This window comes from Hemibagrus wyckioides, linkage group LG10, assembly GCF_019097595.1.
Source record: "Hemibagrus wyckioides isolate EC202008001 linkage group LG10, SWU_Hwy_1.0, whole genome shotgun sequence".
Lineage (NCBI taxonomy): Eukaryota > Metazoa > Chordata > Actinopteri > Siluriformes > Bagridae > Hemibagrus > Hemibagrus wyckioides.
Window position 1 is genome coordinate 19120664 of NC_080719.1, and position 13219 is coordinate 19133882.

General features: G+C 37.7%; 2 protein-coding genes across 2 annotated transcripts; one reads left to right on the plus strand and one right to left on the minus strand.

Moving 5' to 3' along the window:
• Positions 1-420: 420 nt before the first annotated feature.
• Positions 421-2798, plus strand: LOC131360652 (keratin, type I cytoskeletal 50 kDa-like). The gene is made up of 7 exons (XM_058401295.1): positions 421-1042; positions 1195-1277; positions 1358-1514; positions 1639-1800; positions 1957-2082; positions 2195-2415; positions 2579-2798. The coding sequence occupies exons 1-7, from the start codon at positions 476-478 to the stop codon at positions 2667-2669; spliced, it is 1407 nt and encodes a 468-aa protein (XP_058257278.1). The 5' UTR covers positions 421-475; the 3' UTR covers positions 2670-2798.
• A 2714-nt stretch (positions 2799-5512) lies between these two features.
• Positions 5513-11458, minus strand: LOC131360699 (keratin, type I cytoskeletal 19-like). Its single transcript, XM_058401355.1, has 8 exons — positions 11074-11458; positions 9928-10010; positions 9679-9835; positions 7564-7725; positions 7362-7487; positions 6031-6227; positions 5854-5864; positions 5513-5604 (listed from the first exon to the last, which is right to left on the minus strand). Exons 1-8 carry the CDS (start codon positions 11395-11397, stop codon positions 5513-5515), a joined length of 1152 nt encoding a protein of 383 aa, XP_058257338.1. The 5' UTR covers positions 11398-11458.
• Positions 11459-13219: the final 1761 nt, after the last annotated feature.

Consider the following 13219-nt stretch of genomic DNA (forward strand, 5'->3'; position numbering starts at 1 on the left):
TTACAGTATATATTTGTGCATGTAAAGATTGGCTGTGATACTCAGTTATTTCCCCTCAGCTCTGTGAAAAAGCTGTGAAAGGTGTTCACCTATAAACGTGGCTTAGGGGAGGATATAATTTGTGATGACAGGAATGTTGGCTCACATTCATATATGTCTCCTGTTAGGGCTAGTCTTATCATGCACCACAGTATTATAACGGAATATGATATTTCACCCGAGTGCTAATTGCACACTATGTACACCTTTAGCTGCCAGGTCTTCTGCCCCTGGCCATATTCTGGGTGGAGTGTAAAGAGGTGTAACCCCCCATCCCCACCCCCCCCCCCCCCCCCCCAAACACACACACAAACACACACAATCCCCCATACCCTCCCTTCAGCAGGGCAACCTATAAAACCCCAAACACAGTCTTAGTTCTGCAGTCTCTCTCCATTTCTCAGGAAAGAGCCACTTCTTGCTTTACAGCGCAACCATGACCAGTTTTATGACCTCAGGTTTTTCTATCAGCGGAGGCTCCTCTCGGGGCCCTGCTACTGGTGGATCCTCTCGGTTTTCCACAACAAGCAGTGGCACTGGTCAACGCTTGATGACTGGACGTGCCCCAAGCATGTATGGTGGTTCTGGAGGATCCAGAGTGCACATCTCCACTGTGTCCAGTTCCATGCATGGTGGTGGAGGTGCTGCAGGTCTAGGTTTTGGTGGTGGAGCAGGTTTTGGCAGTGGAGCAGGTTTTGGTGGTGGAGCAGGCTTTGGCTTTGGAGCCGGTGGAGGAGCTGGTGGAGGAGCTGGGTTTGGCTTGGGTGGGGGTTTTGGTGGGGGTTTTGGTGGTGACGATTTGGGAGCTGTGACAGCCAATGAAAAGGCCACCATGCAGAACCTGAATGATCGTCTGGCATCCTACCTGGAAAAGGTACGCACCCTGGAGAAGGCCAATGCTGACTTGGAACTGAAGATCAGACAGTTTGTGGAGAATAAGACCTCCCCTACTGCCCGAGACTACTCTGCTTATGAGGCCACCATAAAGGACCTGCAAGATAAGGTACCACTGATTGTAAATAAGCTCATTACACAGATAATATAACAAGACAAATATAATTCTATAAGTGTTCCAAAATTTATTGCAGAGACATTGACCTACATAAAAATGCAAGCAATGAGTTTTTGACTAGATTTATTTAAATATTTCTACAGATACAGGATGCAACCAGAGAAAATGGAGGCATCTACCTGAACATTGATAATGCTAAACTGGCAGCCGATGACTTCAGAACCAAGTAAGTTTTCCGTGTTTTACATAATCCTCAGACAAATATGCCTCAATTTGGGTTCTGAGAGACTCTGTGTTCCTGCTCAGGTATGAGAATGAGTTGGCAATGCGTCAGTCGGTGGAGGCAGACATAGCAGGGCTTAGGAGACTCCTGGATGAGCTGACACTGACCAGATCTGACCTGGAGATGCGGATCGAAGGCCTTAAGGACGAGTTGATCTTCCTCAAGAAAAACCACGAGGAGGTGAGTGCTATGACAGGACAATAACTCAAAGCTGTCAAAAACAAAGTATATTTATTTATTTATTTGAACTACATTCATATTTTTTTTACATTATTTCTCATAAAAATCCATACTTTATAACTAGGAACTGGAAGCAATGCGTAATACCATGTCAGGTAGTGTGAATGTGGAAGTGGATGCAGCACCTGGGGAAGACCTGAACCGTGTCCTGGCTGAGATCCGTGAACAGTATGAAGCTGTGGCTGCCAAGAACCAGCGTGAACTCGCGAACTGGTTCCAGTCTAAGGTAAAGGAATCATGACAATCATGTAATGTTTGATAATTAGTGTTCCTGGTACTCCTGCATCTTGCTAAGTTCAAAGTGTTTTAGCCTCATCTTATTTATTTTAAGCTAAAGATAGTAGAAACATACTGATTAGCTTTAGCTACTGCTTCTTTGCAGAGCGATAATCTGAACAAGGAGGTGGCTGCCAGCTCAGAGAATCTAGAAACATCCAAGTCAGAAGTCAATGAGATCAGACGCACTTGCCAAGGCCTGGAGATTGAGCTACAATCCCAACTGAGCATGGTAAATCTTATTGGCAGACTAGAACTTGACAGTTTTAAAATTTTTACATTTTTCTATCACCATCACATTTCCATTGCCATTCTCTTCATTCTTTAAACCCAATCCTCCACAGAAAGCATCTCTGGAGGGCACTCTAGCAGATACAGAAAACCGTTACTCCATGAATCTAGCCAGACTGCAAACTCAGGTAACAGGATTGGAGCAGCAGCTGGTGGAGCTCCGAGCTGATATAGAGAGACAATCTCAGGCCTACAAGCTTCTGCTGGATGTCAAGGCCCGGCTGGAGATGGAGATCGCTGAGTACAGGAGGCTGCTGGATGGAGAGGTTGACAGGTGAGAGAAACCCAAAAAATCTGGCTTTTTAAATGATTTTGATTTTTGCAAAATGTTTTAATCAAATGAAGTATTTTTTGAAATATTCTTTACACCAACCGAAAGCAAATCCGAACTAAATCACAATGTTTCGTTAAAATATCTGTGTTTCTGATCATTGCAGTGCCCCAAAAAAAATCACTAAAAACCTGGCGGTGAAGACCATTGTGGAAGAGATGGTTGATGGGAAAGTGGTGTCCTCCAAAACTAGTTAAATCCACTGTGGCTTCATTCAACACCATGACTTCAACACCATGACACCACGACTAATTTCAACCAAAATACAGCAAGAGTTGCATGTGAAATGATCTGCACTAAAATGAGAAAATAAAACGACTCACTGACACAATGACTCCTGCTTTTCATTATGCCATATTTCTCACACAATCACAAATAAAATCCATTTGCTACTGTTTTACTGCAGAACTACACTCTGTAGATGTTTTAAGGAGCACTGACAAAACAATATAACAGAACATGATGACATATTTTCTGGAAAATGTTTTAAAATATCACCGCTTATGACATACATTTTCACTACATCATACAGGAACACAATCAACAGAAGTGTTGGGACACACATAGTCCAGTGAAAACAGTTTTTTTTTTTGCATAATTTAAGACCAAGGATATAATTGGGCTGAAGATTCATCTGCTTGTATTGTGAATGTATTCATCTGTATGTTATGCTATGTTATGTTAATGTTATTTTATGCTGTACTGCAGCATGGTGTTGAAGTCGGAGGAGCTTCACATTATTTTGGTTTCTGAAAGGTTCTCCAGTTTCCTCCCACTGTCCAAAAACACACTGTAAAAAACTATCTATAGAATCTACTCAAAAGATGTGAGGTAGCAATTTGCACTCAGTTTGTTTGGGTACATTTCACCCCATATTTTTCATAAAGAGTACCTAAATAAATCAGCTATAACATGGCAATTGAAATTAGGTAAAATCTACTCAAAAAAAAAAACAAAAACTACTCATTGCAGGGCACACACTTACTCATTCACTCACATACTACAGGCAATTTAGAGACTCCAATCAGCCTACTGTAGAAGCATGTCTTCAGGACTGTGGGAGGAAACAAACCAAGCACCAAGAGAGCATGCAAACTCCACACACACAGTAAGTGGGAGCAAGACTCAAACCCAGGACGCTGAAGGCGTGAGGCAAACATGCTAACCACTAAGCTACCATGCCGCCAGTGTGGCTGTTTGAAATTTACCAATTAATGTCACCTGAGACACTAATGCTTCAATACATGCTTTTGTATGTATACAGTGACATACATTTCAAAACATTTTGACATCAACATCATAAAAAAATGATGAAAAAATGAATAACAGTGTACTTTGACTTGGGTAACTGTCCCCAACACAAGGCAAGGAAACACTCTATTCCATGAACTTAATTTTGAGGCTGTGAACCTTCTTGAGACTCTTGCCTCCATCAAGCTCCAAAAGAAGTTTCTGAAATACTTCAAAAGTATTCTGAGCTTCTTGGGATACCCAACGAACCTGTCTTAAATAGTTCATGCTAACAACAGGGCCAGTGTTTTTGGGTATATATTACGATGTTTTTTTAGGTTGCAGGTATTACTATAAATAATTAGGTAGTGTGGGTGAATTTTACTCATTATTATATAATTACACTTGCTGACTAACATAATAGGTAAATGGTAGACTATTTGCAAGGGTAGTATTTACCACCCACCAAAATAATTTTTTACAGTGCACTATATTATATTATATTATATTATATTATATTATATTATATTATATTATATTATATTATATTATATTATATTATATTATATTATATTACATTATCTCTGGTGATGTATCACCTTCACTGTTTTTTCTCTTTTATGACACAAAATTGTAGAATTTTTAGAGACAACAGCAAGTGGTGATTAAGTTAAATTATTCTACAGTAAAATCAGCAGACAGACACGGACAGAATTTACGGAATTTTGGTAACTGTTTAGAAGTGTGGCTGTTTTGTGTTGTTTGCAGTGTAATATTGTGCAATACCAAAGAACAGGCACCAGGGTGAGTCTCTGGAGGCTGCTGGAAAACAGACAGCATGTGCTGTAGTCCTGGTTGTTGATGACTCTGCATTACTGTCAGGTGTTGCTCTTTAAAAAGAGGTGAGCTTATCCATTATGTACTCACCAAGTTTGAACATTTGGCAAAGAAAAAGTGCCAGTGACGGAAATTTGTTGTCATAGCTTTATTGTTCTTTTAAGATTTCTATTTAATCAAAGTCTTGTTATTAATCATTTCAAGTATTGAGTATATTGTTGTAAATATCTGTGGATAAAATGGTTGCTGTTTTACAAAGTTTAACAGTTTTGGTCCAGAAAACAAATACATGATGAAGTACATTTGCGTCCCTCTTTGGTTAGCTTGAGAGACAAAGAACATATATACTCCACAACAATGTATCTGAGGGTATCCTGTGGTATCTAGCACCAAGATGTTAGCAGCAGTTGTGAGGTGGGGTCTCTACAGATCAAACTTGTCTGTCCAGAACATCCCACAGAGAACTGGGTAATTTGAAGGCCAAGTAAACACCTTGAACTCTTTGTCAACAAGATGATCAATGTTATTCAAGTCACCTGGCAGATTTGGTTCTTCGCTCCTTGAGCTGTTAAGGTAAAACAAGGATCTTCCAGATTTTAAAATGGATACAATAATTAACCCTGAAACAAAAACCTCATAAAACCCTAATATATAAACCTCTCTTAAACCTCTGATTACAACCCCCTGAAAAAATGGAAAGGTTAGATTCCAATTAGCTTAAAAAATGCAACATTTCTAGAGAAATGAGACAAAGACTGATGTGTATGTTAGTGACAGTAAAGGAAGGTTTGGAGAAATAGGATTGATCTAAAGGACAATATAATGTATATGGAATAAGAGGATTCATTCTCTCTCTCTGTCTCTCTCTCTCTCTCAAAATCTGTATGATAGCACTCTCATTTTCATAAATGCACTCCTTCCTTGCACAGAGCTCTGCAGATAGACTTTATTGGGTTAGGTGAAAGGACTGGCTTTATGAAGGTGTGTTCATGATATGTTGCTGTTCATGTGTAGTCATGGACTCTTTTCTTTCCACCACCTTTACCACTGCGATCTTCTTGCATACTGAGAAACAGAACATGAGAGAGGGTTATTTCAGTAAAGTCACCACGATACTTCAAAACTATGCCTTTTTAATGCAACTTTCTTCAGGCTTTTTTAAATTTTTCTCTCTGTTAATCTTTTTTAAAAATAACTCTTAAAACTTTTTTTTTTTACCAAGTGTTCTCCAAATGATGGCAAAACCGTGCTTAACGCAGCAGATTATTCTTATAGCCTCTTATAAGCAATCAAAACTGAAAAGAAATCACTCACCTTGCAAGTAACTATAAAAAAAGAAAAAGAAAGAAAGAAAGAAAAAATTATAACATTAGCATAAATAATAACCTCAAAATAATAATAATAATAATAATAATAATAATAATAATAATAATAATAATAATAATAATAATAATAATAAATTCTGTCAGGAAAACACAGATTTCTCTTCACCTGCCCAATTCCTCCAGCAGTAACTTGTACTGCTTGATCTCAGACTCCAAGGTCTCATATTCTTTCTTTTTGGCGGTTATGTTAGTATGAATCAGCTTGATCTCGGAATCCAGTTGGGTGATGATTTTTTGGAAGTTTGCGAGCTGTACTCCATTGCGGGTCTCAGATTCTTGTAGACTGACTTTAAGGAGCAAGCTCTGTGGAGAGATAATTGTGCATGATACATAGAATTTAGGATACCTTCACTGCACATGTCCATTTCCATTTTACAAACATGTTTGTAATTACAGCTAGAAGTACTTAACTAATAGTAAGAAACAATCAGCTTTTGTTTTGTGTGTTGTGGTTCAAATTCCTCTTGACCTCCAGGGTTCCAAAAATCCCTCTGATGGACTCAGAATCCATAAATGTTCAATAGAATTCAAGTTATTTTTCTGCTTCCTCTTTTAAGCCAGGTAATAGGCTAGACCAATGCACACCATTTGGTTGTATTCCCATCCATGTGTCCTTTAAAAATACACAACGCCCCAGTACTTTTTGCATAGAAGCAGCTCATGCCACAATGATCCCACATCTGTGTGCTTTTTTTCTCTCTAAAGCTTCACAACGTTTCTTTCTTCAAACACCACAAACTTAATGACTACTTATGGACATGTGCTCTGGAAGCGTAAACCTTCAGGGCTTTAATATTGGTTCAACATTTAAGGTATCAAGACCAGATGTGCACAATTCACTGCTGATCTACAAACCTGGATATAGAATAACTTGGTACATGGAGAAATTAATAATATTTATAGTAATTTTTGCACCCCTAATTTAGAAGGTGCTCAAAAAAAAAAAAATTCTGTATTGCTTTATTTCCTCCCTCTTATTCTGCATGTTAATCATCTAAGTTGGCAGTGCACTGCTTGGCAGGGAAAGGGCTGGGCATGATGTATCTTGGAATACTCATTAAGGCTGAAAAGTGGTATTTTGCGTTATGGGAAACCACCTGGCACAACAATCCTTCTGCCTTTACATGTTACTGCAAGCTTGAAACACTATACTCCTGTTTAATTTGCAGGACGAGTAATTACATTTGATTGAGTTGCAGATGGAACCAGTAACTCCATGGACCCTCCAAAATGCATAATGTTTTTCGTTCCTATTTACAGAAAATTGTACATGACGAGGGCTTTCTTCAAACAACGATTACATGACCTCCCCTGGATAATTATACATCTGCGCATGATATGTAAATAGATATTTTAAACCACTCAACACAAAACTGTGATTAAATAAATACAACATAATGTGGTGGTGTCTACAGTCAGGTGTGGGTGTGTGCCTACCAAGTTCTCTTGGCTCTCATGATCAATCTGCAGTTTATGGAACTTGGTCTTCAACATTCTGACTTCTATAGTCGCATTCTTCAAGTCATCATTCTCCTCAGTAAACTTCTTGTCCAAAGCAGAAATCTATATAACACAACGCATGTTATTTTAACAACTTTCCACAGAAAATGTTTTGCACAAGACTTTCTATTTGGCGTACCTTTTTTTGGAACCAGACCTCCAAGCTTTTACGATTCTTGGCAACCAACTCTTCATAATGTTCACGAATCTTTGTCAAAGTCTCAAACAGGTCTGTAGAGGGTGCTGCATCAACAGAAATGTTCATGTGGGGTCCAGCCTGTTCTTGTAGCTGAGCTTTCTCCTAAAAGACACACCAACCACATCTTCCATGAGATATGACAGGATTTAAGAATTAGAATGGAAGCTTTTGCCACTGTGATATATTGGACATGAGTAATGGAAGGTTGTTTGGGCTTGTGCGTATGTGGGGGGGAGTGTGTTTAGATCAAGCTAACATTCGTGTCTGGACTCTTTTTATGGACATTGATTTAGTCCAGACATCCTTCCTCTTAAAGCACATGTGTGATCTAAATGTAGTCTGTTCTTTTCAGTCAGGAAGTTATTCAAATGGCTTTGAGAGATGACTATAAGATAAAAAGCAAACTGAACAAGTTGGCAATATTTGCAAAAAAAGAGGAAGAGTAATAAGAGTACTATATCTTTTAGGAGAAAATATTTGTTTTAGTTTGTTTTAATTCTAAATAAATAAATAAATAATTTTGTTTTTTACTTTTTTTCCTTCTTCTTTTTTTTTTGTAAATAATTAATATTTTACCTGTGCTTTAGGTGCCTAAATACTTCTGGCACAAAACTCCAGAGATCAAACCCTTAGTGCTTGTACTGAAACCCCCATTCTGTCAGCCTTGCTCTAAGTACGGGACATGTTGCATTATGACAAAAAAAGAAATTTCAAATTCTGGATATATTTTCTCAGCTACAGTAAGACCAGGACCTGTGTACTGACCCCACCCATCTTCTTCACCTACTGCCATCAGGGGGCAGAATGAAAATTCATCTTGGAAGAACTGCTTGTCTAACCAGATTCCAGTTAGCGTTATCGCCTTTCATCCCCTTTCACACACATTTTTATTGCTCTGCATACACTATACTTTTAATTTAGTACTGCATGGTTTTTATGGCTATTCAACTGAACTGAACCATAAATCTTTCGTGACGTGACTGTGTTTCTGCGCAATGAGTCACGACAATTATCATACGTTAAACCAGAATCCTCAATTTACTCTGGTTTTATGTGTACTACGTACTTAAGTGACAGATTTTCTATCATTAACTGTGTTTGTTATTCTCTCCACGATATTTCCATGGCTTTACTATGACACTTATGTCCACTGTTATAGCATGAATCAGCCATACAGTCATAGTTACCATGGTAACCATAGTCACGGTACACTATAATTTGCACGACTTTGGTATTTCAAACAGAAACCAAGCAATGGCAAACAAATTTCTGTTTCATGCAAATTGTGTAAAATGTTGTAAAATGTAGGATTCTGAAATAAAATACATGACCGTCAGTTCCAGAGCGAATGGAAGGGGAAACTGCGAGCAGAACAGATTACCGGAGAACAAAAACAAGTGAGAGGGGAAAAGGAAAGACTGGCGCATTAGTCATACACTGCTTCCCCTGTAGAGACCTCAGTGTTTTGGTGAACTACTTTTTTGAGCTGGCTGAAAGTTAGTAAGAGGACCAGTTTATATTTAAACCTTGTAGTTCATGTAGATCATGTTCTTTTACAGCTCATATATGTACAGTTTCTTAAAGGCAATATCACTGGCATAAAGTTGTTATGCCTTTTTGCATTTTTACCCTTCTTTTGAAAGGTGAGATTCATGCTTATTACACTCAGTCATAAGAATTTAATTTGAGTAGAAGTTTTCAAGTATTAAAGCAGCAGATGAATCGAGCATGCTGCACATTCCAGGGTATATCTGTGCAGAGTTTGCAGGCAGCGCTGGAATGCCAGGGCAAATGTGAAGAGTGACACACCTTTCTTCAAAGTTAAAGAGATAGACACATCATGAGTGAGAAGATCAGCTGCTGGATTAAATGGCTTCATTGGTGCTTCATCAAAGCTTAAAAAAAAAACCTTTTGACATGTAAAGAGCAAAGTGTTTGAGCATTATAACAGCAGACTTACTGCCTGGTTGATACTTAAAAACATGCCTTGCATTACTTCATATAAAGAACTATCTGAATATTATGCAAGGTATATAAATGATAAAATGTCTGCACCTCCTTATGGGTCTTCTGAAGAAGGATACGTTCCTCCATCAGGTTTTCATACTCCATCTCCAGAGTTGAGCGGGATAGAGTAATCTCATCCATCTGCCTTCTGTTGTAGGCAGTGTCAATCTCCGCCGACCTACGGAAGCCCAGCTCTGTGTTATACCTAAAATGAGGTAAAGGATTATTACTGGAATAAAATCTGGAAACTAAAACAGTTACACACTTATTCTAAATACACACACTTCCTTCACTTACATGTTTTGGTAATCCTCAGCAGCTAGACTGGCATTTTCAATTTTTCGAGCAATCTCCTTATTGGACTTATACATGTCCTGAATCTGGAAAATGAAGGAAGTATTTTCATCACTGTAAGCCATGTTGTTTTTACTAGGGACCCTTGTGGGCTGTTAAAGTAGAGCAGCAAAAGGGAGTTAATAAAAAATTGGCAAACGCATTGTCATTTTGGAGCAAGGGTAGAGAATTTTATCTTATTAAAATCAAGTCTGTCTGCAGGTTTTTGTTGCAACAAAGCAGGGGCACATCAGATACAACTAATCAGTTGATTACTGATACAAACTCAGACAAAAATGATACTTCGCGTTCTAGTGTCTGAGAAAAACTATGCAGTCTTGCTGGCTCTCGCTAGATATCGTATGACCTTATTCAGATAAGATACCTGAGATGCCTACTCTTACATTCGTCACATCCTTTCATTCAATATCATCTAACTGCCATCAGCTATTTAAAGTTTAAAGCAATTTATAGCTATTTAAAGTGTAACAGCTTGTGTAGCAAATGGAGAAATGTCACTATACAGGTCATGCATTTTCTAAAATATCTACAGCGAGTGAAAAGGATCAGAAAGAGAAGTTTTAAGTAAAGCAACCAAAGAGTGATTAGTTATGGATGATTAGTGCAAATGAACCCATCAGTACACTATAATACAATATGATATTTGATAGATATACTTTTTCCCCCTAGGTGTGAAAAACTAATCACTGATCAATGAATATAACCCTCAATGTAGTATCAGAGAAAATATTAAATTGAATACACAAAGTACGCAGTACTTGAAAACGGTAAAATGGTGCTGTCTCTCACAGATTTGTCTTCAAACAAGATGTTGAATTGACAATGTTTTTGAGGCAACAGCAAGGTAAAATGTAAGCAGTAATCAAAAATGTAAATAATCAGTTAATATCTGAAATTGTGCACTGTTTTGGAGAGTTTGCAGCATCAGGCACATATTCTCATGCAAAATATATCTTAAATGCTTTAAAAGAAACAAAAATATAAATTAAGAGTTACATTTATCCAATTTAGAGTTACGCTGTAATTTGACAACCATTTTATTGATCTGTGACTCTATGATATTTGATCAGATTTACTGATCAAGCTTACCTGGTCTTGTAAACTTTTAATGGTGGCCAAGTATGCAGAGTAATCACGGGACACCAGAATGCGGCTTGTAGACCACTCATTAATCTTCCATTGTAAATCAGCGCTGCTGCTCTTAACAGACTGCACCTTCTTAATAATGAATGCCAGGCGATCGTTTAAATTCTGCATGGTGATTTTATTGTTGCCTAAACTGTAAAAAGTGAGGTCATCAGCAGGTTTGTATTGGCAAATTTCATAATAGAACGCAGACTTGGAAGATGAAATGCGGGTTCCTTCGCCCACGGCATCCCCACACACGCTAAGTGTCTTCGACATCAAAGACATCTTGATGTTCTGGTAGAGATGTATAGAGAAGAGTAGCTGGAAATAAAGTGCCTAAATGTCTGCTTGCATGTTGTCTTTAAGTACCTGGTATGGATGTGGAGGTAGAGCTGTTTCTGTGTATGATAAGATAGGTGCATACCCCTACATTTCCATTTAAGGCAGTGTAGCATCTTTTCCTGTTATATGTATATATTTATCTACCTGCATTTTCTTGCCACCAGTGACATGATAATATCACATATGGCATCCATGTCCAAAATCATGAACCTGTTCAAAGTCAAGGACCTGTTCATTCACCCAAATCAATTTTAGTAACTACTTTATCCTGGTCAGGGTCACGGTGGATACGTGGAAGGTATCCTGGGGAAAAAGTTTCTATATCATTTATTAGAGTTTTTACATTTTGTATTTCAACCTTTTAGGTGAAAACCAGTCAAAAGCAGATTGTTGTCAAGATGTGTATCAAAAGTTGAAGATTTTTAGATATGAAACACTGTCCTCAGAAAACCGCTCAACCTGTTGGAGGGGAAATTTAACTAAAAAGATCTTTCCTAAAATGGTAACTTAACGTATTAGATATGCAAAGTAATATTTTGCTTTATATGACATTCATACTTCATGGACAGTGCAGAGGACAGATATGTGTTATGGATCTGTATATGTAGTATTCTGATGTGAGAAAGAACACCTTCTGAATTGTTTGACTTTTTTTTTTTTATCATATCTGAATGTTCAGTTGTTCAGTGAACTGAGCTTTTTTATATGAAAAATAATGAAAAAAATTAATAAAAATGGTAGTTTACTGATACATTTCGGTGAATAATTCCCAATTCCCAGTTGCTGTTTACATCATACAAATATGATGCAGTGTGCATTACTATGTACTCCGGGTACTCTGGTTTCCTCCCACAACAACCTTAGGTTGATTGGTAACTTTAAATTGCCCATAAGTTGTCTGTCTCTATGTGTGGCCCTGTGATGGACTGGCGACTTGTCCAGGGGGTTGCCCCTGCCTTTCATCCAATGTGTGCTGGGATAGGCTCCAGCAGATCCCCGTGAAATAAAGCGGATATAGAAAATGGATGGATATTGAATAGCATTTTGTTAGAAATCTGCAAGTCAGAAAAATATTCTTGTAATTTGATACTGTATCTGTGCTATCTCAGTAGGCAGTATCACAAGCACATATTTGGGCCAAAATGGGTTTGGCAAAAAACACTGCACTGGGAAGAATGTGAATGCCACACCTCATGTGCAAACATAAAAAAATAAAAAATTTAAACCAGATCAAATAATGATGAAGGACATACTCCTGCCTTATACTCTTACACTCAACTGGAGACAGAATAAGTCTTTAATAGGAGCAGATTCCTAATTAACATTAGGAGAAATGTATTTATACCATATATTTAACAATATATGAATATATGTCAGTATACATGACTGACATACATGTTAGATAAGTGATCTTTATCACTTATCTAACAAAATACAGATATGCAATCTCCATAGATAATCATTAAGAATACGTGCAACGAAAAGCACAGTGACTTTCTATAGAATACCTTTCCAGTTTCACAAATTCTTAAACTGCCTCGGTTAACCGTACAGATCACATTCTTCTCTGTGTCTTGAAGGTCTATAGTAGCAGCCCAGAAATGACTCAGTTAAAATAAATACTGTAGTAATTATGAAAAGACATGCTTTGAAATACACCCTTCATTTGTTGCTAACAAAGCATGCAATTATTTGATTTATGAGTCAGTAATAATTTGCAGTAGTTCTTCTGAAGTGTGAATTCTGTAAAGAAGTGAAGTGAGCT

Coding starts and splice junctions, on each gene's coding strand:
- LOC131360652 (XM_058401295.1), top strand. CDS start 476: ATGACCAGTTTTATGACCTCAGGTTTTTCTATCAGCGGAGGCTCCTCT. Junction 1,043..1,194: donor TAAAGGACCTGCAAGATAAG/GTACCACTGATT, acceptor ATATTTCTACAG/ATACAGGATGCAACCAGAGA. Junction 2,416..2,578: donor CTGGATGGAGAGGTTGACAG/GTGAGAGAAACC, acceptor TGATCATTGCAG/TGCCCCAAAAAAAATCACTA.
- LOC131360699 (XM_058401355.1), bottom strand. CDS start 11,397: ATGTCTTTGATGTCGAAGACACTTAGCGTGTGTGGGGATGCCGTGGGC. Junction 7,488..7,563: donor AGGTCTGGTTCCAAAAAAAG/GTACGCCAAATA, acceptor TGTGTTATATAG/ATTTCTGCTTTGGACAAGAA. Junction 6,228..7,361: donor ATGAGAGCCAAGAGAACTTG/GTAGGCACACAC, acceptor ATCTCTCCACAG/AGCTTGCTCCTTAAAGTCAG.